We start from the raw sequence: 25,265 nt of genomic DNA on the forward strand, positions 1-25,265 counted from the left end.
AATGAACGATGACGTGTAGTCCTTGTAGCAAAGTGTGTCGTTCGACTGGCAGACGCCTATGAACGATGCGTTAATCTGAATCACATATTTGGGGGTTTAAACATTTTCAATTTTCACCTTTGACTTAATTGATTAGATGAATACAAGTTGGGTGTCGGTAATTTACAGTTTTAAGGGGGATTAGACCTCTCCATCTTGCAATTTCAAATATTTTGAAATGGCTTGCAATAAAGCTTCCGTGTAATTTTGTTTTGTTTTGACATGCAATATGACTTAGCTTCGGCTACTTGTAGAAGTCAAAACTTGTGAACTGGTGTGATTATCACGATAGTTGTAGTTGCCCATGTGAAATAAGCTATTCCCTCTCGGCGCTTACAGACTAAGAGCCTGTTAGTACATATATGGTTGCAAAAAATTGGGATAAATGGTTCAAAATTTTAATTATAGCTAAAAGATGAAGAAAAAAAAACCAAGGTGGCGGGGCCTAATTTAGATTGGAGCCTGAATGCCAGGAAACAAAGCGAGTTGTCGGACGTGCTCGCCCGCCCGCAGCGCCACCACAGGAGCACGCACAGCCGTCACCTCGTGCGCTCAGTCGTGACGTGTCATCCCCGCGTGTATTGATGTTCGACTGTGCGTTGCCTTGACTACCCCCAATTTCCCGTCGCCGAGATGTCAAAGCACGATCTACTATTGATCCATGCTTTACGCCCACTTCACCCGCCACTCGGCGCGGCCTGTCGCCCCGCGCCCATCCTCCTCCATCCTCCTCCATCCTCCTTCATCCAGCTCGTCAGACCACCGGGATTATTGCCTGTGCCTCTCCGCCTGTTGGGCCGGCTTACAGGACGCTCGTTTCGACTGTCCGTGCGGACTATTCGCGCACTTGGGTTCAATTTGTTTGCAAACATAATGGGATTCCCAGCAGTGGTGGCCCTAGACTTTGCGGAACCCTTTATGTAGACCCACCCCCGGAAATTTTGAAAAATAATCTCCATCAAACCTTATTTTAAGCCAACCTGGAATTTTAATGTTGACTATGGTTTGTAGCTAGTTTATCTTAAGAAATTTTGATATTCTTCCCCGATGAATTATCTTCAGGTCAGTTTTATAAATGGTGCAATCACATTCCGGTGGGATTGCGTAAATTACACGTGGCAATACATATTTCACAAGTTCTTCTAATATGAAATCATGAATTGTAGTTTGCATTGACCAGCACTTTAGTTTACGCGCTAGTGAAATTATAATTTTCCTTGAGTAGGACACTGGCCAAGCAAGTAAAATACAGATGTAAACAGCGGCGCGGGCCCTGGTCGAAGGCCCGGCTTGCTCGACCCCGGAGCCGCCCCTGGTTATTGGCTCGTTTACAAGCAGGATCTAGTGTTCAGTGCTTTACTGTTACGATCTTTCTTGAAATTGTTCAGACTTGTGACCGCTGATTCTGCCTACGCATGAAGGGTTAGTTGACAGTCTATTGTGTCGAGTTTTGTTGCAAGGTCCAATGCGAAGGATTTGTTTCGTAATACCATAATCGAACCTATTTCATTGCCGCCTACGTCTGCGGGTTTTTGCCCAGTTTGGCTACAGTATCGGCAGTAAATTAGCATTTATTCTTTATTACGTAATTTAACGGAAATAAAGTATTTGCGTTTTGTCGTTCGTGTGCATTATAAAATCTCAATGAATGTAGTTTTAGGTATGTTTGTCTGCACACTTGGCGCCCGACAGTGGTATGGCATGTTCTAGCCTAGCTGTTACCTCGCCAAGCTCTGGACACTGTTAATGTTCATACACCCTGTTTCCTGTACTTTCCTAAGCTTCTGGCATGATTTCATCAACAGTTCTTTGAAGATTATCCGTGCTGTTTTTATTCCTCCATTTTACTCAACATGGTGTTTTTTCTTTATTTTATAAATGAGACTGTCTCACGGGCCTATCCGGCAGTACGCATAAAAGTTTTATCAACTTGTAGCGTTCTCAAAGTCCATCAGAGTGGTAACTTAACAACGCCTTGAAAAACTTCGTATAGATTTTTTTATGTAGAAAAAAAATCAATCGATATAACTTTAATTAATTTAAGGGCCTGCTAACATAAACAAATACTAATAATTTTCATTGAAACCCCCTCCCCCTTTACTTCCTTCAGGGGTACAACACAAAAAAACTAACGTTCAAAACGTTACATTTATTTAATTTAAAAAAAGTGTTGCAAACTGTAGAGTGAATAATAACAGACGGCAAAGTTAAAACCATTCAGAGTGCAATAATCTGTTTTGACTTTTTTCTGAATTTATTGACGTATTTAGTCGTAGAGAAAAACCTTAACACATGCGTGTACATAAATCTTAAACCTACAAAAAATAATACTAAACTACCGACTAAATTTACAGTCTCTGTTAAGTCTATGATTTTAGGGTGCCACCAATGTATCACTGGTCTGGAGTGTGCGATCGCATCTCTGTACGATTCGTAAGCGAAAAGAATGCGATGGTAAGTTTATTGAAGAGGGCTCCAAAATTTGAATGATTTGCGCAGACAGGTCCGATATGAAAAGTGAAGCAACAATTCGTAATAAACTTGCAGTATTGTGCAAAAAAATTATAATGTCAAAACTCATTTTCGCAAGTGTTCTGGTAGTGCAGGCCTAGTGCAAGGAGCCTGTTATTCCCCCGCGCCCACCTCCCCCCCCCCTCCAGATACGCAGGTGGCTACCGCAGAGATTACACTGTACGCGTGTACCGCGCTTCCAGTCCAATGTGCGCAGCTTGATTACCTTGGACGCGCACTCGGCGCACTGATTACCATAAAATTGTCTCGTGTTGGAGGCGCGCGGGAACGTAACAGATGTCACGCTTTAACACTAGTTCCAAAACTAAAATGAAGTAGTTAACTGGTAAAATAGTTTTAAGATAGTTCCCCCCCCCCCCCAAAAAAAAAGAAAATACCGGAATTATGGTATGATCCCCAGCACAGGGTGGCACACCCACGCACACACTTCCGGTTTGCCGTTTCTGCGTTGGTGGCACTCATACTCTATTTAATAATTATAAAAACACTTAAATTTTTTTATTAAAAATGACAATATTTTTGAGAAGCAAATAAGCACAGTCTAATTATTACAGGTAAAGAAAGTAAACGACTGAAAGTACAACGTGCCATAACCAGCAGACCTTGAAGTGAAAATATTAGATAAAAATAATGTTTAGGCAAAACACCAGTAATGAGGCGTGCCAACCTCACCAGCATCACTATATATGTGTGTGCATATGTACATATAAGATTATCTTCGAAGTATCCTATGTATGCCTTTATTTACCTTTAATAAATAATAACCTGACAGCTTCACACACAAAAAAAAAACTAGACATTCCAAATTAACTTATCCGCATTTGAAAGGTTTAAACGCGATAACCTTTCATTGTCAGTTTTCGTAATGGTGTGTTAAAATGCAGACATAAAATAAATCAGAAATTTTATTTGACTTCATGTTCGTCAAATAGTTTACACGATTGTTTGCAGCAAGAATATGAATAGTTACAGAAGGTAGAGTCCCAGATATCCCCCAGAAACCATGTTCCAACAAGCGTGTAGTGAACATGGTGTTAATTACTAATTTGATTTTAGGCAGTCAAATTTATTATGTAGTTCATATTTGCGTCCATTAAGTTTATGCATTGTGTATACAAAACAAAGAAAATAATATTTGCATCGTACACACAAATTTAAATAAAAACATATTTCTTAGTTGATACATTTATTAAAGGTATTCTGAAATTATTTATCTGAAAATTTAAACTTGCGTAAGTGTTATAAAACCATTACCACAAATTTTGTGGGGATAAAATAAAATCCAAACATTGTTATTTTACTTTTTTATTCAAATTAAAATCCATGTAACAATTTTAACATGCTATAAAATTAAATATTTTATTCAATAACTACACACAATATTTTCTGTAGTGCATTTTACTTAATTGCTGTGCATTCAAAGAAGGCAATCTAACAATTTGCTATGAAAAATTTGTAAATGCTGTACTCTTATTAATATTAATTGTGTTTCCAAGATTCAACAGCGATAAACAGTAATAATAAAATCTTTTATTAAAATAATTTTCAGTTTTATATGTACACGGGCTTGTATTTTATTAGTGGATTTTTTAATAATAATTTTTCTAGTTTCGAGAGACAGGACGCTTCGTTACGAAATCAAATTTCAGCCTGGCAGTTATGAGTAACATATTCTGTCTAATGAACTGCAATTTGGTTAACACGAAGATAGTATTATGAACGCAGGCAGGACTGCGAAGTTGCCAGGTTCGGAACGGACTGGCGGCCTCTCACGGCACTGACGTCACGCGCCGTCCATTGACGTAAGGCATGCCACGCGTGCCTGGCCGGATTACAAGGGTCCTCGCTACCCACTCCCCATCCGCTCCCCGCGCACCGTCCCATCTCTAGCTATATTTAGCGGCCTGGAAATTCCGGGCTTACAGATGCCGCCGCGAGGATTGGCGTGTTTAAGCGTCGCTGTTCTGGGTGTTTCGGGAGTCGGGACGCGCTCGACCCTTCGAAAAGGACGCCACGGGTATATAAGCGACGACGCCGGCCTCCGTAGGAGTTCCTAGAGTTCGCAGAGTTTCGCGAGTGAAGGGAAGTGCGACATCGGCGAAGAGGGTGAGAGACCCCCTCGAGAGCGGCGCGACGAGGAGCGACGGGATCGAGAGAGTACGGCGACTGAGTGGCGCGAGGCTGTTTGTTTGCGGAGAGGCGCGTGTAAGGGGCGAATCACTGTCGAGCCTAGCTCCAGTGAGGATTGCGAACTGTGGAACCTGACAGACATTGATTGACTTGCGAATAAACATTTTTAAGTTCAAGTAAATGATGATCAAACATTTAAGTACAATTATTTGTTAGTAATGTAAATGTTAGTAATTAATAAAACTGTAATAAAACTTGATTGAGCTATCCCTTACGAACCCCGTTCCCCCACATTATACTCGTAACAATAGGTTTGTCTTGTGTGTTACCATATTCTAGCAAATCATCTGTTAAAAAATTAACCATAACAGTGAAACCACTTGACATTTCTAAATCACAACTTGCATGAAAATTAGAATATGGTACAGGATTCCGACAAATGAAACATACACACAAGTGCAAAAAAAAATATGTTCAGATTAATTTGAACAATTTAATACCTTTTTCAAGTCATACCAAGGAACTGAAATCAAAAGGACTTTTCGGACCTCAGCGAATTCTTAAATGCTTTTCGTAAACAGACACCACTCGGATATCTTGAGTAGTTTTGAAAAGGAGTTGTTTCTCCTGAAGCTCTGCGCACTGTGTGTGTGGCCGGGCTGACTGCGCCCATAACAACTTTTGCTAACATCCGAATTCCTATACAGTGTCTACAAATTAGAAAAAAATCCTTTGGGTTATGTTTCAGTGGTTGAATCGAACGCCTTAGCGGACCGACAAATTGTTCACATAAAACGGCTAAAATCAAATTGACATGGTTAGGTTCCGTTTCCTTAGAAGTTGAATACCATCAACTGTTTCAGATACATTTTAAAAAGTTTCATAATTCTCTTGAAATATTGTAATTTTTCTGAAATACACTAATGTCTAAAACTTTAGTGCGCTGTGGTATGTCTCTGACAGCATTATACATCGGAACAAGGATGGCACATGGCAGAAATCTTGCATTTGTTAGAGTGTGTAAACGCTCATATCGCAAACTAAGGCTGAGGTGCGAGATGTGTAGATATTATGTTTACACTTTGGGCAAAACCAATTTTACTCTTATAACCGCGTGCATACGTTTGGAGTTACACTTAATACTCGTAACGGATGTATAAAAATATTAATTTACCTCACATGTCTACCAGAACGTGAGAAATCAATATTTTTTTATGCAGCTGTATTTTGTTAGGAAGCGCATGGCTAATGCGTCGAGCAGCATCTGTTGAGTTGGCGCCTCGCGTAAAGCAAGATGTTAGCAGGGTGGGATTGAGTTTACTAGTGATAGTAGGACAAATATAATATAATCCACTGGAAACTAAACAAGAAATGAGCTGCAAGTGCAGAGGTAGTAGTGGGGTTTGAAAGGTTGTGCGGCAAGTGGTGGGCATGGTGGTGAGCCCCCGGGCCTTGTTGCCAGGCCAGAGACGGCCCGCGGACGGGAAGTGGCGGAAGTGGCGTGCGCTGCCGTCACGGGAGGCGGCGACCGGGTCGCGTCAATGCGCCGGTGTCTTTGTTTCCCGAGCGGCCGGTGCGGCGGGCTCGCGGGTTATGCATCTGTCCACGTCCCCTTTCTTTCCACTCGCCGCTGTTAGCCTTACTTGGTCTGCGGCGTATTTCACCTGGATACCTGAAACAACTTTCAAATAAAAACTCTCTTGATTTTTTAAATCTGTGTCGTCACCTTGTCGCAACTTTCCCAACCAAGTTAGCTTTCAATTATAGTCTGGTATCTTCATTATGCAATCCCTGAGTAGGGTATACTTGGATACGTGTTCTAAATTATATTTATATGTATATACATGTCATACATAGATAAAAAGCATTAAAATGCTTTCTGTAATCGGCATCCGGGGAGGCATTGAAAATGTAATAATTTTTAGCGGATTTTACATTCTTTTATTGTTTGTTAATGTTTTATGATGTCTTTGAACTGCGTGGTCATCAGTATCTTCCATATCAGAGTTAAATTATTATATGTGGTTTCCTGTCTGGCTTCTCCGTTCTGATTACTGAACGGGATATTGTAGTGAGCTCCGAAGCACTGGGTGCTGTCCAAGTACTCGTAAATAAGTATTTTTCCTCTCGGCTTCGAATCCTGGTTCGGCCATTCTGATTTTTGCTTTCGGAAATCACTCTGGGAAAATTCTGAAATGGTTACGTACACCATTTTCCCAAATATGCCTGGGCTTTGTCGTGTCTCAATGATCTTGCTGCAAAGTACAGAATGTCCATAAAAGAATGTCCCAGTTTCAATGGAATATTATAACAGTTTTATTTAGACTATTTACAACAATTCATACATCAAATTGAAGGTAAACTAACCTAGTTTTTTTTTTCCAAATGTTCAATGTGTCCACCTTTAGTTATACGGCACATATCCAAATTAGTCAAATTCTTCCCACACTTTAACTAACAAGTCTGGAGTAATGGAAGCAATAGCATCTTCAATTCTATGTTTCACCTCTGGCAAATCATTAGGTAGCGACGGAACGCAGACACGATCTTTGATAAAGCCCCAAAGGCGAAAAAAGAGCTCTGTTGTCTCGACCATTACGACCAATCCAACGGTCAGGGACTTCGACGTTCAACCACTATCGCACAGAGAGATTCCATTGGGGTGTGGCTCCATCCTGTTGCCAAATAAAGTTTACAGTTTCACCCTCTACTAATTGGGGAAAGAGACATTCTTCGCGCTGCAAGTGAGAAAACAACAAAGCAGTATTCGCGCATGCGCTTATCTAAAACTGTTTTGAATTACTCCTTAATTACTCCCAAGGCCCTTTATCTTGAACCAACGCAACAACGCTTACAGTTGATACTAGTACATTCTATGACTGGGACATTCTTCGATGGACATGCTGTATGATAAATGTTCTGGAAGCTCCCCTAAAGTGCGCGAGATCTCCGAGCCACGACAGCGGCTTCCTTAGGCCGCGTGGCGCTGCCGAGTCTCGTAACCATCGCAGCCAAGTGAGGAGGGAGCGCGCTTCTGGACGGTGGTTGTACACAAGCAAGGGTAGCCTACATTTTTATGAGAGCTCTGCTGTGGTAAAAAAAAAACTCGTTTTAGTGGAAATATAATTTAGCTAACGTTGAATCCTTACTGACCATCCTATTGCATTGATGTTTCTTTGAGCCCACAACCTTTTCCCTCGGAGAACACCATTGAGAATTGCGTGAACGGCAAGGTCGACAAGTTGTGTTGGCGGCTGTCGGTTTAGCATAAAAGACATCTGTCGGAGACAGGCTTCGTTATTAGATGCCAATTTCGCTGCGGTGTTATTTTACAGCTCTGGTCCTTGCTTGCCGTCCTCGTGACGACGGTGTAACACGTTAGCTCGAGCGTGTGATTTCCCGAGAGTCGCCAATCGGATGTGAACATTTGTAATAACAGTTCGTATCGAACAAGGGTCTGTTAACATGTGGTGGTAAAAGTTCCGTAAAGCGTATACAAGTTTAGCCCTTGATCCCGATGAAATGATACTGTATACATTGATCCTGTGGTACATAATGCTTGCTGTTTTAAGTTAAATACGTCGAAGAATCTTGGACATATTATGATCGTAAGTTGAATACCACAAGACCGCGGAAGACCGTATCGTGATATTCGGAAGTTCTGTTTTGCCAGGATCTTTTGACGTACTAAATTAAAACGGCATCATTTACCACTGGATCAATATATACAGGACAGTGGTGGTCTAATGAGAGGGGCGATAGCTGTGATTCCCCCCCCCCCCCCCCCCCCCAATAAAGGCTTTTTTTTTCAATGTGTGACAGTTTAATAAGTGAAAACGTGATAAAAATAAAATAGCATACTTTTACACGCATTACTTCTGTATCATTAAAAGTTTTCGAAACACTTCACTTCAAATACAGATTACTTTAACGCAAAACGAGTCGCACAAGCAGTTGCTTGCGGTGTTTTTTAATTTCCCTTTTGCATAAATCTTCATTGGGTATTTGAAAACTGAGTTAATTAACTTTTTCTCTTTTGCACGGTTTAAGGCCCGTCCAAAACAGTCCGAACCTGTGTGAATGGCGTCGCATTGTCGCATGGAAAACTGCCCTATCTGCAATTGCGATGTCCGATGTCCGAATCCCTTGATTTCTAAAGTAGTCACTAGAGCGCAGTAAATATAGATGAGCAAAATGTGTGTTTTTCGGGTGTTTTTGTTTATTGTTTTCATGCATTTTAGTTTTGAATATTAATTTAACTTTTGAAAGAGAGTTCAATAAAATTTAGTTATTCGGTAAGGCAAAAGTAAATGCTAGTAAATGAATTCTAATCGTACTGCCAAAAATAAATTCATGTGTTCGACCTTTGAAAAGCGCCGGTCGAAAACGGACAGCTATAATTAATATTTAGACTTGGTCTGCTTTGCCCTATCACATCGTTCGTTATTTTCTGTTAACTTTTTTGAAACTGGAACCGAAGACAGCAATTATCGCGAGTGTTCTTCTAAGCTACGACAGGACACGTGTTGGGATAAAAAGTTCAAGTTGACCAATGTATTCGGACCAGGGAGGTTCGGACCATCGCCCACACCACCCACGACGTCAGAGGGTCGCGTGAGCCAATCAGCGATCAGTGTCCGTCGGACAATATTTAGGACATTGCGATTGTATAATGACCTTTATAAACCACCCGACCTCAAATGAATATAACAAAAAATTGTTGTATGTGTTAAAAAAAGTATGTTTACCAGATGATAGTAGACATTTAGGTTTTTTTATTTATTGCTTGTTGTAAGGGTGGTTGGGAGGGGGGGTTTACCGGAAGGTTATATATATCTTGGAATTGTCTGCCAGAAATGAGAGCAGCACCTACTTGTCAGTAGACAAAATTTTTGAAACCTCAGCTTATGATAAGTGGTATATTACGTGCGAGCAGGGCCAACGCGTTGGTGGAGAGGGGAAGGGGGAAAAAGCCCCGGGGCCTGAACACCACGGAGGGGGGGGGGAGGAAGGGTTTGATTTCTTAAATATTTTGTTTTTATGCTTGTGTGTACTCTGATAGCAAAACAAAATCTACCATTCAATTGCTAGTAAAATTCGATGGTGTACTTACAAGTGTTTGCAGCGGTGGCCGCGGGGTTTGCCGGGTAGTGCGTGAGGGGTGACGGGTGTCGCAGAACCTGGAGGAGAAGGAGAGGCGGCACGCGGCGCACAAGGAGAACCTGGGCCGAGAGCAGCGCTACCTGAGGCGGCTGCTGGAGCAGCTGGCGTGCAAGCACGGGCCGCTGCCCGCCGCCGTCGCCACCGCCACCGCCAAGAGGCGCTCCGTGTCCGAGTGCTCCAGCAGCACGGCCTCCAGCACGCACTCCTCCAGCTACTTCTCCAGCTGCCCCGACACGTGGCCGCCCTACGTGTCGTCGCGGCCCACGTCCAAGTCCTCGGCGTCCGTGTCCTCCGTCTCCGAGTCAGGTACCGTAGTCACAGCTTGCGTTTTAGAAGTGGTCTGCTTCACACAGGGCCAGCGAGGGGGGGGGGGAGGGGGGCAAACCCCCTCCCCATTACTTAATACAAACTCTCTTTGAATCCCTCACTGTTTAAAAAAAAATCAAAAGACTGCAAACATTTAATAGTTTACAATGCTGTATAAATAGAACACTTAAAAAACTTTTTTTTAAAAGTTGACAATACACGTAATACTGAACAACTTAAATTTTAACATATTGCCAAACAAATTAAAAATAATTAATTTTTAACTTAGTTTTTTTTTTGCACTGTTATATCAGCAAAATTCAGTGTCCCTGTAAGCCTTGATTCAATGCATAATGTTCCTAAATCACCAAGTCTTTGTTGACCCAGTGTTGATCTCGAGTAATTCTTTATTCTGATAATCACACTAAAAAATCTCTCTACTTAGGCAACATAATCAGGAAGTACGCAGAATATGTGCAGTTTAACACAAACATTTGGAAATAAATTAGCATTATTGAGTTCTGTTAATTTTGTGAGCAATTTTAGAAGCTGCAGACTATATTAAAAATGTTTGTCTTGTGTATCTTGAGAACTGTGAGAAATTTCAAACAAATTATTTGCCTCTTTTGTTTTTCATCTGCAATAGATGACAAACTCAAAATTAAATTATGTCTTACCTTTGTTAGCTTTCTTCTTTTGAGCACTTGATTTATGTCTGTATTACATAATTCCTGGAAAAATTGAGCACATTGCATTTTACATGACTTGCATTTTTAAATAAATAGATATAATAAAAAAGTGGCATTTATCAATGAGCTACAAATCTACTCTCATATTTACAACTTTGAACAAAATTTAGACTCAATGTATGTTTAATATGCCACATAACAAATAATTTTTAAGCTACCAGACTGTTTATTATCTGCATGTTCAGCAATACACATAACTGTTTCTTGTGTAAGATTTCAGATCTTTCTACCTACAAGTCATTTTATTAATATTCCAATCAAACTACAGACAACATGTTTTAAAAAATTACACACGTGTGTGTGTGTGTATATGTGTGTATTGTGTACACACACACACACACAAATATATATATATATATATATATATATATATATATATATATATATATAATATGATTACACTTCTCCAACTGTGTTGTGCCCACTGTAATATGCCAAAACTGAATGAACTAAATGGTAGACAAATCAAGGGGCATAAAAAATCTGATTTACTGGCTGCAACAGAATCTGTTCCGCTCATTATTTTGAAATAACATCTCCCTCACAACATCCACCTGTCATAGCCGGCAGATTTTTTATTGTCTTATCAGGTTTCTAACATTCTGCTGCGAAGCGATAAGCAATTCTCCCCATCTACCACAAAAAAAAATATCTTGTAGACATATTTTTTGTCTCTCATTGTAATCTGTTATCATAACTTTCTTCCAGGCAGATTTGCTTGTACAAAGTTACTGTGAGTTACCGTGGCCACTACTGTAAACATTATATGTGCATATTGCATAACTTAAGGTTTCCAGACTTGTAATTTTTGTCCTATCAGGGTAAATCCATGCATTAAAAAGTCTTGAAATGTAATTGGGCCCCTCTATTGCCCGGGCATTTTGTCCCCCCTCCCTGATATTTTCCCCTCTCACAGCCCTGGCTTTGAGTACATTCAGCTTGTTTCCTTTGTTTTTATTTACTTTAGTTTTTACATTTAGAATTGTACACATTGTGTAGGTTCTGCCCTGTCTATGCCAAATGATAGAAGTTGTACTGCTTTATTAGTACCTACCACATTATAATGATTTAAGTGTAAAATTACTAGTGTTTACTTTTGCTGGAAATTTTTTTTGTTATTGCATCTACACGTTATCCCAGTGATTGTCTGAAAAAGACCATAGTGTTTTTCACTTGAGATGGGTCTATAGAACACTCTTAACATCTTGATGTGCTGCATCGCTCTATTACTGGGTAATTCACTTTATTATTGGGTAATTCGCTCTATTATTGGGTAATTCGTTGACCATGCACGGCTGATTTTTGCAGGCAAGAGTGTAATTCAACAGTCAGTGTTAACAACTGATAATGTGTATCTAGTTGATACGAAATAGAAAATATACTTTTAGACAACTTCCTACACAATGGAAGAACAATATAGAGAAAACAATACTGGTGTAACATAAAAGTGAATTATTTTGAAAAGATTTTTCTACAGTTCACTGGACCATTGGGTGAATTAAAATTGCACCTGGTTTAATTACCCAATACCACTATGTCTGGACTTTTTTTGTATTTACGTGGAAATATGTACATGTAAGTGAACTGTTCCAAAAACTAACATTAATTAATTTGTTTTTATGTGTAGACGAGGTTGACGTTATTGGGTACACAAGCAATCAAAGTGATACGGATGATCACAGCAGCGTCCAATCGATCTCAAGTGATAGTGGGGTGGCCATGTCGACTAGCCGTCTCACGCTGTCAGAAATGGAGATAATGTAGGTGAGTATCACTGTTGTGTACAAACAGTTAAAATCTGTGAAATACTGATGTAGGCATCAATAAAATATTCTCTGTTAGGCTTTTCTGTTTAGAGTAAGTAGTCAGTGGAACTTACTTTGCATTAGGGAATATGGCAATTTAAAAGCTAATATACAAAAAAACGAATGTTTAAAATATTAAAAGTGGTTTTGTGTTAAGAACATTGGTTCTCTGCATTCATTTTTCTGAAGAACCAGCTTAATTTATAATTCTTTAAACTTTTATGTTGTGACTGGCACACATTATTTTATAACAAGCTATGAAGGAAATTTTTGTGTGTATGAGTGTGTATTATATAAAATTATAATACTGACAGATAGTTTAGCTAGAAATTCATTGTTCTGAATGTGAATTTTTTTGTAACTATTACAGTAGCCTAAATTAAATATATATACATATTTTATTTGAGTGAAAGAAACAGATTTTGGAGATTTTAGAGCTACATTGCATATCTATACTGCTTATATAACCTGACAAGACTTCGTACAAACTTAGTTACAGACGTTAAATAATAAAACAATACAAAAATTAAACTATAAAAACAATTCATTGATAATATTAAGTTCAAAATTTTATTATAGTGGTTGTAAACTTTTTTTCTGCTATGCATATACTAGAAATTATATCTTGATCATAATTATTTGGCTGGTATTCAGCTATTTTGTCTCTTATTAGTGGGGCATGTATTTTGTGTTTATTTTATAAAGGTGTATTTTTTTTTAAAAAATTAAAATTTGGAGTTTTGTTGATGATAATGAGTTTAAAACACTTTTATTCCACAAATTTACTATTTCAGAGGACAAGTTTCTTTGTAGGTATGTTGTGAACTGTTTTTTAGTATTTTAATATTGGATCTTTAAAGATTTAAATGTTTTAATATTAAATTTTAAACATTGTGTTTATATAAAGCTGTTACATCATTCTGATCATACAATCACTACTCGTCACTGCATAATAAAAATTAAAAATTAAAACTTTTATGCAGTATATCTTGGGACCTGAAATGTTTTTTTTTTTCTCTTTAAAACATGAAAACTTTGTAAAAATTAGTTTCAGCCCAGAGGAAAATTTTGCAGTTACTACTTATCAGGTGTAGGGAAAGAATTTATTTTTTCTGTGGCTATTTTCTTTACTTACATTAAATGTTCTGCACTGTGGCTCACTACCCTCACTACTGGGTAGTGAGACACGTCCCCACACACTAATAGGACAATGTCTTTCAGAAGTAACGGCCATCGCTTTCTAAAAATAAATAAAGGGCACATTAGCAGGCTATATCATTAAAAAGAGCCACATTAGCTGTAATAAGCATTTAATAACACTGCAAAATTTTAAATCCTGAAAAATCTGGCAGTACAATGACATAATGCAGTTTAAAAGGAAAAAAATTAAACACACAAAAAAGCACCTTGCAGGCCAGCCGAAAAGCTTACAAAAATGTGTAAACAATAATTATTTTAAAATTACAAATTTTTTATGTTATGAGTTTTCCACGATTGTGCAACCATTTAAACTTTTTCTTAAAACTCTAAAGTTTACATTGGTCGTAGAAATTTACGTAAATCACATTTAACATTCCAAAACAATATTAAATATTATACTGTTTTCTACCATTTTTTCTGTCCCACTAGTGATATTTCTCTTCACAATAGTTCCAAGCACTGCTTTCTTTAACGAAGAGTTAATTTCCTGGTCGACGTCAAACATCGCGGAGACCGCCACATAATCCGCAACGCCCGTGCGCACTGCATGGCAGCCCAGCTGTTTTTCACTCCTGTCCATTTCTCTTTCTCTCCCCCCTCCAGACGCTACCTGCGTACGCACTCATGCAAAATATAATAGTTCCAACATACTATCATATATTTACACACTTAAATAATACCTTATAAATATATATATATATATCTATGCTCAATAAAATATGAAATTACAAAATATTAGAATATTTAAATCTTCTAATATTCACCTAAAATATTAAATTGACAGTTTGATGTATGTCTCCTCTATTCTAGTCCTTTGAGACTGTCTTTCCAATTAACATAAAATCACTAGTCAAGTTTTCTTGACTAGTACCTTAAAATAAATGTAAAAAACTTATAAATAAACTTAATTAGTAACATAATAAAGATATTAATTAAATAAAAAAATAAACATAAGTAACAGAAAGTGGCGTAGCACTGACTACGTCATAGTACTTCGCTGACACACACACCAATTGTGATGCATGTGTCCACAAGTTTACTTTTCCAGAAAAATTCTCATTTGTACAGCATTAGTTTTTTTTTTCTCCAAATATTATGACCTGCTATTAATATTTATACCTAAATAAGTATTCTTGCTATCTTGCCACTTGTCTATGTTATAAAGAAACATTATGCATCACACCTACCTACTCATTTGTCAAGGAGGTCAGTATGAAATAGGAAAGTTTGTATGATGTACGTCTTTTGTATTTCTAATTAATTTATATAATACAACTTTTTTTTCTTTTTAAACAGTTTTAAAATATTTCTCATGTAAGTGTCAGGTGACCGTCAACACAATCTAACATAATCCAATCGAGTGAACTCTGTCTGTAACAGTTGCTGCCTGACGGGTTGGAGGGTGTGGCGGAAGACCGACTGTAGGTGTGTTGTAGGTTGGCGAGCATGTAACCGGAGCAGGGGAGGGACAAGGAGAGCTGCCCTACCGGGGGAGAGACCCAACTGTTCACCACCATGTATATGTATATGTTCACAAGCGCCAGTAACTTTGTGGAACCCACCAATGTATGCCTTCTCTAGTCAATAAGGCAAAACTCTCTGTATTATAAAAGGAAGCAAAAAAAACAATTGGATATCTTGAAGAGCACACACAGCAGATTGTGTGTTTACTATTTATGTAAAATTGTATATATATTTTTTTTAAAGAAAGAGAGAGATTTTAAAATAACCTTTTTTATGCTATCTGATACGTCTTGGGACTCCATCTGCTGGGCTGGGAGTTGATTTTATTTTGTGTCATTTTAATGTATTGTGTATTTTGAGACTAAGTAATATTTGATTTTACTTAATATGATAATTCTTGTGTTGTTGGTTAACACAAAGTTCTAAATTAAAAAACAAACAAATCAATGAAATTATAAATTATGCACAGAAGTGTCACAAGTACTTTTTTAGAAGTTGCAGACCTTTTTAAATTACACTTATACATCTCAAAATGTATAATGACATGTTTCTTGCAATATTTCATGCAAGAATTTGAAATTAAAATAAAATCCAAGCCATTGTTTGTTGTTAAATAAAGTTTATATTTCAAACAGTTTTGTTGTTGGTAGTCACATGTGACACATCATTTCAGAGGGAAGGGAGAAAATAAAAAAATAGTAAATCAATTAAAATGTATAAAAAAAATATGTATGAATATTTTTTGAAGTGGATGTTGATGGTTACTGGTCAAGAGAATGTAACTTTCTCCTTTGAAGTACTGAAATGTAAAATATTAGTGTGTGGTATGAAGTAATGCAAAGAAGTGGACATGCGTTAGTTCAACTACAGTTATATAATTTAGTTGTGAGCCGAAGATTTGGAACAGTTACAGCCAAAAGTGTTCCAAAACTATTTTCACGGCAACATCGAGTTGTCCGTGTGTGTGCGTGAGGCTTCAAGATCAAGATCTCTTGCTCTTCAAGAGGAAGGTCCGTGTCCCTCCGGTACTCCTAGAGACTCGCAGTAAATCTTTGCAGCAAGATTGATTGCATGGGAAGTGGGTATAAAGCAGTGTTGAGCATATTCAAAGAGTACAAATTCTATGTAAGTCCCATTATCATAAAGGGAACATTTTGTGTTTAATTTTGTTTGGGAAATTTTTTTGTTACAGCAGGTAGTGTTAGAAGGTTTTTCGAGGCGGTTTATTTTTCATTAGTTTCCAGAGTAAAATATTTTGCGAGGAGAAGCATGTTGGTGTGCAGTTTGCGACCTCCACAAAGTAAATTTCCTCGCTGACTGACCAACTGGCCAGATAAACCTCAAAATGCATTACCTGCTGTAATGCTTTCCAGTGTTAGAATGGAGCCTCTTGAAGCAGTGTGCATGTGCATGGTGTGTGAGTAAATGTGTGTGTGTTGATTCTCACAAAAGATAGTTCAAGATGCAAGGCACCAATTTAAATGGCCGACTTGTAGACTGCATCCAGAAGATTTTCTCTCTTTGTATTTGAGCTGCCGTGGTGGTAGTCCCTTTGTTAAATGTTTGGAGATAAGATTCTCTGTATGAACGTGGGTATCTATGAAAATAATACATGTACTAGTAATCTGTTGCGTAGGACACCTTCTTAAGCTGCCTAGAAGGAAAGTTTTCTATGTAAAAATTTGTTCACACTTTCAGATGTGTTTTCCAGCAATGTGCTTGTTGCATTTAAGGTTGAGTGGGGTATAGCCAGAAGAAAACTTCATTTTTAAATGTGAGTAGAGTCTAAAAAATGTCATATGAAAATAAAATCTGGCAATAAAATCTGGCTTACGAAAAATTAAGTATTTTATGGCTCAGTGGTAGTTTTTATGACAGTCAAGGCAGTAAACAGCACGAAGAATAGTTTCGCTCCTTATACTGTGTTAACGAAATGCAAATTATTTCTTACTGCTACATTTTTACCACAGCGATGATGCAAGTTCGTTTCCCCTGTTCTGGCTAAGCTACCAAGAATTATGAATGTAGTCGTAATATCGCAAGGGTATAAACGTGTGATGTCTTGGTGGTAGTTGCCTGATTAGGAACAGGCATGTTTACATGCAAGTCAGAATTTAACGCTTTGGCAGGTTGAAAAAACCTCATGTATTTTTTAAATTTAAGAAGTTATTACATATTGAATATGTAGTTTGAAGAAAATAATGGACATTGGTTACGGTTTATCTGCACATTACAAGAGCATTGGAAGTTACTTTGCCTTTCACATTTGCAATGTGTGTGGTGTACATGTACGGTATGCATTTCTGAAAGTATACTGGGCATTTTCTGATTTAGTTGCAGCAGATTGTTTGGGGATTTAAGCTGTAATAAGTTATTTTATATTGGAGGTTATTTTAATGCTGATGAGTCCTGTATCAGTCTTGTACCTAATAATTTTTTTATGATTCACATAATCCCATAAATCTTTTATATAATCTTGAATTATTTATACTGGCTTATCTATGCTTTTGTAAATAAATTATCATACTTGTTATAAAAAAAAATTTCAATGTATATAGGCTATATTTCAAGCCCTATCTATAACTGCAGCTCCCAGTGATATAGATAGTGAAAATGCAGTTTAAAGTTTATGAATAATGATTTGGGACTGTGAAGACAGTTTAATTTTTTTAAGACTGTATTCGTGAGTAAAAGTATAATTCTTATGTGTTTTGAACAATAAAACTGTTTTTATATGAAATGGACTAGTTTCCATCTCTGTTGTAAATGGTGCCTAAACCATCTTGCCATATGAACTTGCGCAGTTTATTAAAATATGTAAGTCAGTACAGACATCTGGCATAGTTCTGGCAACTTGCATGTAAACATGTCTCTCTTCTGTCAATTCATGCAGACAGAAAATTTCCACTGTTTATACGGGCATTTGTCGACTAGCGTGCTAGCAGTTCGATATTCATATTGGGCCGATGTTGTATGTGACCAGTTTTTACATAGATCCTTAACTAAAAACATTTGATGTTAGGTATTATCGTTTTTGGATATTTGTTTAATGTTCATGATATCTGGATATAAAAATAGTAACAGCCAGCAGTTATTGATACATAGTAAGATTGATGTTCACGCCTTCATAGCTCAACCTAGAGTGCAAATTGCTTTTTACCAGTAATGCATGTTGGGTAGGCTGATCATTTCTTTAATGTTCCCCCTAGCCCTCAAACTTTTCCCAGATACCTTTCGGGTTTTTAAGGAAGCTAGGATAATTTATAGAAATAGTTACGTCGGTACTTTGGTAATTTTTGATATCTTTTGTGTTTGTTTTTTATGGAATGTCGTAAGTGTTGTACATGTCACATAGTTTCATTTACTGTGGGCCTAAAGTAATGTAAATGTTGACAAACAAGTTTACTAATGGTTAACTGCCGTATGTTTTCTGTAGAACTAAATTCAATTAAATGATTAATGCAAAAGTAGTAGAAGCAGCTTGAGATAAAGTTTGTAGTAGGTAAGAACTTTTTAAATAATTTTTTTTTGACTTTGATGGGAGATTGGGTTTTTATCTATTGTTTTAGTTAACCCTCTTGTAAATGTTATTACATGACCTTGTTCATACGTAATTTATTTAAAAATTAAATTACCATTACTATTTTTGTTTCAGTTTTAAAACCATTATTTTAATCTATTAAATTGGTAGTTAATTCTTTTCTCAAGTGTAAAAATAATAAAATCAATCTATCTATTCAGTTACAAGTATATGAACTACGTTCAGATGCCTTGATAAAGTCAGATTGTGAGACTTGGAAACTGCTCACCCCCAAAGGTCCATATGCCACACATTGCATTTTTGGCATGTCATTTGTGTTTGCGGATATGTGAACAAAATAATTTGCCTCACGCTTTTTTTTAAGTGTAGGCAGCGCAAAGAGACTGTTTGTAGATTTGGGAATTTTTTTTTGCTGTTTCTCAGCTTTTTTTTTAGAAGAGGGTTGTATATAATTTTTACAGTATTACATTGTAAGTAGATGATGCATTTCTGTAAATTAAATTGACTAGAACTTTTATTTTACTATTGCTTTCATTTTGAAAGTGATTGATTTTTAAGATGTGCTTATTATATTTAGCATTCTGATGACTGAAATGCTGGACAGTTGAACTCAACTGTGCGTTCGCTCTTCTCACATCCTGCGCGTGGGCAGTGACGGCTCGTGGCTCGCGATTCCTGCTAATGGTTTTAACGCTTTCCGTTTAAACTTTAGTTGATAGTCATTTTTCTTTGCACAGAGGTAAACCTTAGACCAAATATTTGTTAGAGTGGTTGTGTGTGCGTTATGATTTGTCAAAAATGAGAGGGAAATACAACGAAGTTTGCAAGTGTGCCAGTGAAATTGCAATCTTTCGGCCAGCATACGGGAACATTTCTGAGTTGATGGCGGAGGAAAGTGGTGTTTCATGGAATTGTGTACTTTGTCAAGCTTTCGGTGTAATGCACACGGATTGGGCTCTCAAAGCAAGTTTCTTTGTACCAAACACATGGGCTTAGACCTTAGGTTCTAAGACCCAATGAAGCAGTGTTGATGTCTGTTGATCATTACAATGCCCCTACTAAAGTGGTGTAGAGACGAAGGTTCCAGTGTTTGCAGAATATCTATAGTGAATTTTCATGGAAACAAGATAATACTAGTTGGACTAGAAATATATTTATCAGAATTGTACAGCAAGTTAGTGATAATTTATGCCTCCCATTATCTCTTTTTACAATAATTTGGAACAAATAAATTATTAAATTTCTATCTGGCAATAGGTATATAGCTGAAAGTTGTCTCCAAATCAAGTTGTAATACCTATTGTTTTTTAAAAAAAGTTTATGTAAACCATTTATTACAGGAAATTGATATAATTCATGGATAGCAAGTCATAGTAAACTCATTCAAAAAATTTACGGAAATAGGTAAAAGAGTTTTACTGTCAACAATAAGACAAGGTTGTAAAAATTTGTTTGTCTGAAACAGCTAAAAGAAATATGCTGTGCTCTTCTTTCTTTCCCTTTGATTTCATTTCAATAAACAGGATTCACCAATTTTTCCAATAACCGTGTAATTAGTTATTTCTATTGCTCCATGTAATGATGGTGTAGTTTCCCATCTTTGAAAGATAATCAGAAGCAAAATTTAATTATTTTTTTTTTTTACGATTGTCTGGAATGTATTGTGGAAAATAATTGACAACCACAAAGCTTTTTTTTTTTACTTTTACAATTTTGTGCCAGTGAAGGTTTTGATGTAGCTACTCCACAATTTTCATCCTTAACCTTAAAAGTTTAAAAAGTTAAGCTCTCCAGGTATGATTGGCACAATATTTTGGAGGACCCATGGCAGATGTGAAAAATTTAGTTTTGATTACTACTTGCATGTTCATGAAGATGTGATTGATTAGTCTATGAGCTGCTGACAAACTTGTTTTCATTTCACTTGAATAACTTGAGTTCCTAATGGCTGCACCCATAATTTTCAAAGGGCATTTTAGCTAAGTAAGTGTTCAGACATGTAATTTTCATGTTAGTCACATATACCTTGTATTTATCTTATTTGTTTTAGGTAAGTTGTACTAATACAAACAAATTGCAACTTTCAAGGTCTTATTTCTACCTAGTTCATATGTTATGGTATGTGGAAGAAATGGTGAATTGAATCGTTACAAAAATGACTTGTCATTTAACACAAAATACTTAAATTCACAGACTATATATGCTGTTTCAACACATGGCTTGGTATAACCAGTTGATATTTCTCTTAAACTTAATAATTTTTTTTTTTACTGAGAGCAATGTGCATAATTTGGGGCTGTGCATTGAACCTTATTTTGATTGTAAATATACGTGTGCATGTCGGCCGAAAGGAGCTGTGCAAACTTGGTTTCGCTGTGTGATGGTCTGTTTGGGGTACACCTTGTACCCAAGTTATGTGGGACCAATTCAATCTTAACAAGTGAATGTGCACATTTAAGTGCATGAAAAGTGACTTTGAAGAGTAAAAATGGATATTTATGATGCAGATAATATATATGTATACACTTGATAGAAAAAATATAATTTCTTTTTATGTCTTAGTTGGCTATTTTCTTCATAAAATTTATTTTATTGTTGTTTTATATTGAGAGGGTTTATTTGTAAATGTTTCTTTGATGCATTATTTTTGGAGCTTGAGAACTACGAATTGATGCCTCTCCAATTTGTGACACATTAAACATGACTGTTAGATAATGTAAATTACATGGAGCGGGTAGTGGCGATAGCCATTGGTTTTCATTGTGTGACAAAAATTCAATATTTAATATCTTGACAGTGATTGGGGGCACCCAAAACACTTGGGCCCTGTAGTGTGTCCATATGTGCTAGACTATTATTTCAAACCTGTGTTGCGCGACTGTTATGCTGGTTGCTGGAGGTGGAAAAGGCCTGGACTACGTGCAGTATAAAGTTTAGGCTGTTACAGACACTGCATGAAGCAGTCAAGCATCTGCAAGATGTGCCGAGTGTGTATCATTATCCACAACATTATTCATCACATGCACCATTCCTAAGCCTTATAATTTTGATTGGTCCAAATCTTTTAAAAAGTATATTGTGTTTGCAACTGTTTTTAGCTAAGAAATGCCTGAACTGTTACTGTGCAAGGCACGGCCCATTCCTCTTCAACAGCCCACGTTATTCAATGTTTTAAAACAAAAAATAATTCAATAACCAGTTCACGAAAATATCCAGCTGGCCACCTCGCTCACTGTGGTTTGTGTAGCAGTGTTGTACAGTTGATATCGGAAAACTAATTTGTTTGCAATTGTGTTTTGATCTTCATAGTTAAAAAAAAATGTGCATATAACAGATAATTTAACTGCTTAGCATTTATTTTATCTTACAAAGGTAATATTTTATAAACAGTAGTACAATAAATAATTAAATTAAAATCTTTTTAATAAATTACAGTGATGTTCCTAACAAGAGGCTGTAACCATGTTGAAAATTTTCACTATTTTCAAGGTTCACAAAATTTTGTTTTCGGTTAAATATTTTATCATTGAAGTATTTGTTAAAAGTCCCGTTAGGTTGCTTTAACTAGCAATTTACACATTTTTATGTTTCCAGAATAGATGGAAGATTTTCATAAAAGTTTTGCTTTACAATGCAACCTTCACTCAACAGTCGAGAGGTAACTGAATATTGTCGTGAACTTATGTGAGGCTACAAATTAATGAGGCTAATTTTTTTAATAGCATAGCTCTTTTTAAGTGAATGAAATTTAATGGTATTTTAAAATCACTTTGAATTTAATGATTTTAATCAGTTTAAATCTTTTTAATTTGAAGATAATGAAATAGAAAAGGCTATGATTTGCAGAGCATGATGTAAATAAGAGACTGGAATAAATATAAATACTTGTTTTAGAGTGCTTGAAGTAGCTGCTTGAAGTGGTTTGGTTCAGTTGTGAATACTTGTGTGTAGTATGTAGTGAACACTAGTGCATCAGTCTGTAATGTTATCTCACCTGGATGCAGCCTGCCCTGAGGCTTGTAATAGTTCTGTAACTGGGAGTCGAGCTAACACTGCAGAGGCTGTAGATCATCAGCTCTTCAATGTGCGTGCTTCTTTTAGGTCGCATTCGAGAAGAAAAACAATGTGAGTGTGTGTGTGTGTATGTGTGTGCAAAACCAAACAAAAATTTTTAATAGTACCTTTCAATGTTGAAAAAAAAAAAATCAAGAGCTTGGAGAACTTCTTCACAAATAAATATTAAAAACCTACAATTGATGAAGTACTACTGTGTGTTTAAAAACGTACATAGGGTTATATGTACATCCAGCACTACAAAGTTTTGTCTGAAAATATATTTGGTCTGTCTGAAGGTATTGGAAATTCAATACAATTTGGATATGCAAAATATATTGAAGTAATAAATTTTTGTGTAGATAATTTTTTTTGTAGATTAATTTTTCATGAAATGTATATTGCAGCAATATGAATTGATACAAAGTATGTGAAGAAAATAATCTACATTATTTAAAAATTCAGTATGACGTATATTTTAATATTTTGTGTATGTAGTATGTATTTTAATTTTAAACATAAATACTTTTCACTTTTGAGCATTTTGAATCACTCACTAAAGCAAGTTACTTTAATTTTTTAAAAATTAATTTGGTCATTACACACTATAACAACTTAGCAATTATAAAAATTATGTTAATGACAAATTGCATGCTTACATCACTCTATGTACTTGTAACTGTTCATATTGCTTCCTTCTCTTTATCTACAGAAAAAATAAATTTGTGTATTATTATAGATATGTGAAGATTTATTTAATTGCAATTTCACAAACATTTATTTTTATTCAGAATCTTGCAGTAATTTACTATCAGCATCTGGTGTAAGAGAATTCATTTTGGAGGTTCACTAGTGCTATAGTAAGTGCTGTATATCTTGATTAAATGGTGGTCCAGGGTATAATTTAGTCATTTGTGATTCCATGAAGAAATAGAGGTCGAAATAAGTCATGAGACATAATAAACCAAAAGACAAAATATTTGCAATGCAAGTGAAGTATTATACAAACCAGAAGTCTCGCAAGCTGTCAAATGTAGTGGTGAAGAGTATGAGGGGTAATTATTATGTAGGAGGATTAGGGAAATAAAATGCATGTAAGTGGGGAGCAGCATTCCCCCTTCATGTGTTAAACCTGTTTAGATGAATTGACAGAGCAAAGTGGTAATGGAGCATAGCGATAATTTACAGTGAAGAATTGTGTAATTAGCTAAGATATAAGAGACAAAATGAAAGTAAGTAAAACAAGGTTAACACAAATTCATAATAGTTAAAAAAAAAGGCTTTCGGATTGTCAGCATATATGAGAGAAATGAATTTCACAAGTGTCTGATCTAGAACCCATTAGAAAGAAATATTAGTAATTATGAATACAGTGGACTCCCAATTATCCAAGGAAGTGAGTGGCAAGGGGTTCACGGATAACCAAATACGTGGTTAAATCAATATAGAGAAAAAAAAAGTAATATTTTTAATCTCTGTTACACATATTCATATATGTACACTTACCAGAGTATATCTCAGCAGCATTTTCTTGCTTGATTGACAACAAAGGTGGTTATGAAACCCCAATACATATGCACAGTACATAATCATTAATAGGTACTAAAGTGTTGGACGTAATCACAGAAAAAGTTGCAGTAGTTGTAGATATCGCTGAAACAGCCGTATTTTACGTTGATGTCACAGTTACACAGCTGTAAAAAAGTCTTTCAATGACCTCTACTTCTTGAATTAATTTTCCTTATGAATATTGTAAAGAATTCTCCTTAAAACCAGATTGTCATAAGGAGGCTATCTTCGTCCATGTCCAGGTTGTTAAGTTCTTCGGCATAACTGTACGCGAGTATGTGCGACACTTTTACAGGCTGTTCACCTTCACTCTCACTTCCAGTTTCTGCCTCATTCTCTTCCCATTTGATTTTATGAATATCATCATCAGTTAGTACAACAAAACCAGGCTGGTTTGTATCGCATTCAAACCATGCCACAATGTCCTGGTCACGTACCTGCTCACCGCCTGATACATCATTAGCAACTTCGCTAAGTGTGCAGATGGTATTACTCTTTCACCATTAATGAAACTTGGAAATTGTCTTCATTAACTGGAATAAGTTTTCTCTAGAATTTTACTTGCTTTGATGACTATACTTGATCCCATGTTTTAGCAATTTCGTAAATAGCATCCAGAACGCTGTAATTTTTCGAAAATGATTTTAAATAATTTCCATTGTGAATGTGTTTCTGGAGCAAACTTGGACAGATACTTTTCAATGTAGAACTCAC

The 25,265-nt window shown here is 36.4% G+C and overlaps 1 protein-coding gene across 3 annotated transcripts in view; it reads left to right on the plus strand.

Moving 5' to 3' along the window:
• Positions 1-23,348, plus strand: part of LOC134530629 (max dimerization protein 1-like) — a 134,325-nt gene extending 110,977 nt beyond the window's left edge. The window contains exons 5-7 of one of the 3 annotated variants that reach the window (XM_063365634.1): positions 9,879-10,170; positions 12,547-12,683; positions 15,361-23,348. In XM_063365634.1, the coding sequence (XP_063221704.1) occupies positions 9,879-10,170; positions 12,547-12,683 (429 nt within the window). In that variant the 3' untranslated portion in view covers positions 15,361-23,348. Of the gene's footprint in view, positions 1-9,878; positions 10,171-12,546; positions 13,251-15,349 lie in introns of those variants that run through there. The other 2 variants (XM_063365635.1, XM_063365636.1) reach the window with 2 other exon arrangements.
• The last annotated feature ends 1,917 nt before the right edge of the window (positions 23,349-25,265 follow it).

Source organism: Bacillus rossius, chromosome 3 (genome assembly GCF_032445375.1).
Source record: "Bacillus rossius redtenbacheri isolate Brsri chromosome 3, Brsri_v3, whole genome shotgun sequence".
In the NCBI taxonomy this organism is placed as follows: domain Eukaryota; kingdom Metazoa; phylum Arthropoda; class Insecta; order Phasmatodea; family Bacillidae; genus Bacillus; species Bacillus rossius.